The sequence below is a fragment of the Amphimedon queenslandica genome, unplaced genomic scaffold, assembly GCF_000090795.2.
Source record: "Amphimedon queenslandica unplaced genomic scaffold, v1.1 AMPQUscaffold_13240, whole genome shotgun sequence".
NCBI classification, from domain to species: domain Eukaryota; kingdom Metazoa; phylum Porifera; class Demospongiae; order Haplosclerida; family Niphatidae; genus Amphimedon; species Amphimedon queenslandica.
Genome location: NW_003546524.1, coordinates 96,493 through 100,650, shown reverse-complemented (window position 1 = coordinate 100,650; position 4,158 = coordinate 96,493). Strand labels below are relative to the sequence as shown.

The 4,158-nt window shown below is 34.4% G+C and overlaps 1 protein-coding gene across 1 annotated transcript in view; it reads left to right on the top strand.

Moving 5' to 3' along the window:
• The window catches only part of LOC109584148 (lactation elevated protein 1-like), a 7,505-nt gene extending 4,135 nt beyond the window's left edge, over nt 1–3,370 (top strand). The window contains exon 10 of the mRNA XM_019999760.1: nt 3,306–3,370. Within this exon, the coding sequence (XP_019855319.1) occupies nt 3,306–3,370 (65 nt within the window). The remainder of the gene's footprint in view (nt 1–3,305) is intronic.
• Nucleotides 3,371–4,158: the final 788 nt, after the last annotated feature.

Sequence of the window (4,158 nt, the reverse complement as noted above, 5' to 3'; positions counted from 1 at the left end):
TTAGGATCCTCATACCATAAACTAACTGATCTTACTGACTCATCTGTACAGTGAAGAGTTACCTCACGCTTGTGTAGTACAATAAAAATAGTACGTACTAGTTTAGTATACGAGAGAAAAGTAAGAGTAGATAGAACAGGAACAGCATGAGACCCCATCAGTCTTGATATCTTACCATATCTCCTACACAATTGTATAATGATAACGATAATGATCCACAGGTAGAGAGGGAAAGCAAACTGGAGCCATTGTTTAGCATAACTGTCCATACCATTGTAAAAACATATCTCAAACCCAAAGTCTAAGTTAATCCATGATATGACTTGACTCAAGACTGGTAATGCTCCTTTCCTTGAAAAGACTGGCTCGTATAACTTGACAATGTTAGCATAGAACAATAGACCATTGAGTGTACCCACTGATACTGTTAAATTGAGAGCGATCATTAGAACCACAAGTAGTACACCCATCACTGCAAACAGAGCAATCCAAGCTATCATCATGTAATTATCATGACACTGTTCACACTTGTGTGATCCCATTAGTAGACTGTATCCCTCTGTACATGATCCACATATTCTGTGTCCTCTATTATCCACACATTGAGTAAGAGTGTAATTCAACTTGAAGGTAACAGGATTAGGAGAACAATAGAGGAGACAGTCCTCATTGATAATGCATGCATTAGGATTGGTTGCATTAGCATTGAAAGGTGTAGTGGTATGATATGTTCCAATCCACAGTAGACCATTGTGTGTAATGTTTAGAGTATTTATATCACATGTGACATTCTCTCTTGAAACACTTTGACTACAAGTACAGGAACCTTGTGAACTGCTTATACTGAAACCAATGGGACACTCTTTAACATCGAAACAAGAAAAAATTTTGGTGTCAATATTGATCGGTTCTAATTGTAAGCCATATACTTTGTATCCTGTTTGAGTCAGTTTAGGTGTGTATTCAATCAGTGAACAGGTATTGGGAATGTATGTTTGATTGAGCAAGCTGCTAGTGTTTAAGAACCGTATTTGTACTGTACCATCTGTGGGGGTGTCTGATCCAGAGTAATCATAACCAAACAAAGTCACATAAAGTTTCAATGCTTGACCTGGATAAATGTGTTGACAACCTCCATAGTATTCCGGTAAACAGTTTTCATAACTAGTAGCATCATGAGGATCACAAAAACATGCCTCCATTGAAATGCCTGTTGAACAAATGTTTGGGTTTGTCAAGTTAAACTGATTCTCTGTCATACTGTATACCCCATACATATCACCACCAACCAGTCCAGCAGTATTATTTATTAATGTAAGAGGTATGTATGGTGCTATTAATATTATGTCAGTATCTGATGACTCTTCGGCATAGATCCCTCCTCCTTTATAAGAAGCATGATTATCAATGAACTCCAAGTTAGCTGATGATGATACTATCAATCGTGATGAGTCATTTATTGCTAATCCTCCTCCAACTACTCCAGTATTGTTCTTGAATATAAAATTATTACTAATTGTTACAAATGATGCTGTAAGACTCAATCCTGTATAGGTACTGTTAGCAACAGTAACATTACTGAGACTAATAGCATTACTGTTCATTATCTTATTTCCTCTATTTCCAATAAGTTCAGTATCTGTTATCTCAATTTGAAGGAATCTCAAAAATGCTGCATCAACATATAATCCTTCATTTGTATTGTCATATATCAAACATGATTTAATGATAATGTGATAGTTTACTGCTTTTAGTAAATACTCGTTACTAATGATCCTCAATTCTTCTTTATTATTATAAATTTGACAATTCTTAAGTACCAAAATAGAAGTTAATTGAACACCAGGATATGTGCAATCATTTGATTTTGACTTTTCATTAATTTCAATAGGAAAACCAGGACCATAATTAACATCTTTAAATGATGAGTTGGTGATAAAAAAATTAAAAAGACCTCCAAACAAAATATTCAAGATATAGTTAGTGTAGTATTGAACATGATCAAAAATGATTGATATATTGTATGAGGTACCATGATTCATTCCTAGTGTAATTTGATTGCCAGCAGTAGAGGTAACATTAGTCAGTATCAATGAGTAATGGAGTAATTCACTGCTACATGCTGGAAGAGGATAATACTCAATAATCAGATTACAGCCAATAAAGGTAACTGATGATACCTTAACATCAAAAGCATTAGATAAGCTTAAATAACCGGCAGTCCTTAAGGCAAAAACAGAGTTAGTTATTGTAATATTGTTAGATGAATCAACCTCCACTGGACAATCAGTAAATGATAAGTTAGAAATAATGACATGATGACTGTAATAGAAGGAAATGGTAGCTCCATTGATGCCATAAACTCTCTTCTTGCAGTTAATACTAGGAGACTGTGCTAGTCCATGTAGAGTAATATTCCTTACTGCAGTCATGGTAACAACATAATATTCAATGTTAGTAGTTCCAATGAAGTAGAAGATGGTGTTATTGTATTGAGACATATTCCCAGCATACACTGATAAAGGATTACAAGGTGACTGAGTAACAGAACTGCAGTCATCAGACACATAATACTGACCAGAGGAGACACTGCAGGAGCTACTGAAGAATAAGAGAACAACCACTAACAGGAGAGACATAGCTGCTGTCTGGACTGACTACTGACTGGTACAACTGGCATATGAACTCAAACTATTTAAGCTACAAGAAACTTTTATGGGCTACTCATCTTCCTCCAAATAAGGAAATTTGACACATCGTAATTCAAAATTCTTAAAAGTAGTATAGTACATGTACAATGTAGTAGTCATTCTAATGGCATTCGGTGCCTGTAATAAGTACAGGTACCAGTACTACAAATGTATGTATAGAGACTTTATGTGGTTCTAGGAATGATTAGTGTTGGTTGTAATTCATTTAACTGGTTTCTGTATATATACTTTGTACAGTGACTTTATACTAGTACTAGTAATGATTTGTTTTTATTTGTGGTTTTACCAGTAACTACTAGTACACTACAACACACACTCACTGTACCAATGGACTAATAGAGTGATAGGAATAAGGGAATTGAAGATTGAGACAAGTGTCTTATATTACTGATATACACCTCAAAGGTATGGGTACATGTGATAAATTCTATACTTACTGTAAGATCAAATTGCACAAAACCCGCCATTACACTTTAATCATTGGTAGTGACAACTGATGGGCATCATCAGCAGGTAAAAATAATGCATCATGTACATAAGAATACATGTATTTATACATTACTCTCAACTTTTCATGCTAATTGGGCAATTTAGATGAAGGTACTGCTTTTGTGAAAGAAGCAGCAGCTAACAGTGATGAAGGTGCTGTAGTGTGCTGACTCACATGATGCAGAACTTATCAATTATTCATTGATTATTGTCTATATAAATGCATGTTGCGTTTCAGTGTTTGGGTGTAAACTGTAAACTAAATGGGACTTTAAGGTTACTTATTAGCACTAACATTTATGTTTGAGAGAAGCTTCGGTAACAAAAAATGCTGAAGATTTTATCAGTTCTCCAGCAAAAAGTATGGTATCATTCATCATAGGTAAAGTAACAGAGGATAGTTTAAACACTACCACTAGATCTAATTTACTACAAATTGGATTGAGGGAAAAGTATTATATCTTTCCAACTGAATATAGCTAAACTAAACCAAAAAGAAGACAACAAAAGGAGGGAAAGTGCTTAAAAGGTAGCTGTGAACATCCTACAGCCAGACAAATGGTACAGTGTCAATCCAGCCTCAAATGGCTACATTGTTTCTGTTTTCGTTTCAACACAGTAATTATTTTTTCAATATCAATTGATTTTTGTCCAATAATTTGAGTTACAATTTTCACAAATTCACAATACTTGGCTAGAGGAATAAAGTATTCAAACACAAAGTACCACACATGGTTATCATTCATACATTAAATATATAATGACACTAGTGTTTACAAACATAATTGTGTTTAGTATATATATAAAGTAGACTCTGTCACACAAACAATTTTACTGGTGTATGTATGCTGGCACAGCATAAGTCCTACCCCTTTTGACATTTGGTTTTGACACTGTTTCCTTTAATTACTTAATTGTGTTTATACCTGTGATTACTTGTTCTTACCTGTGATTACTG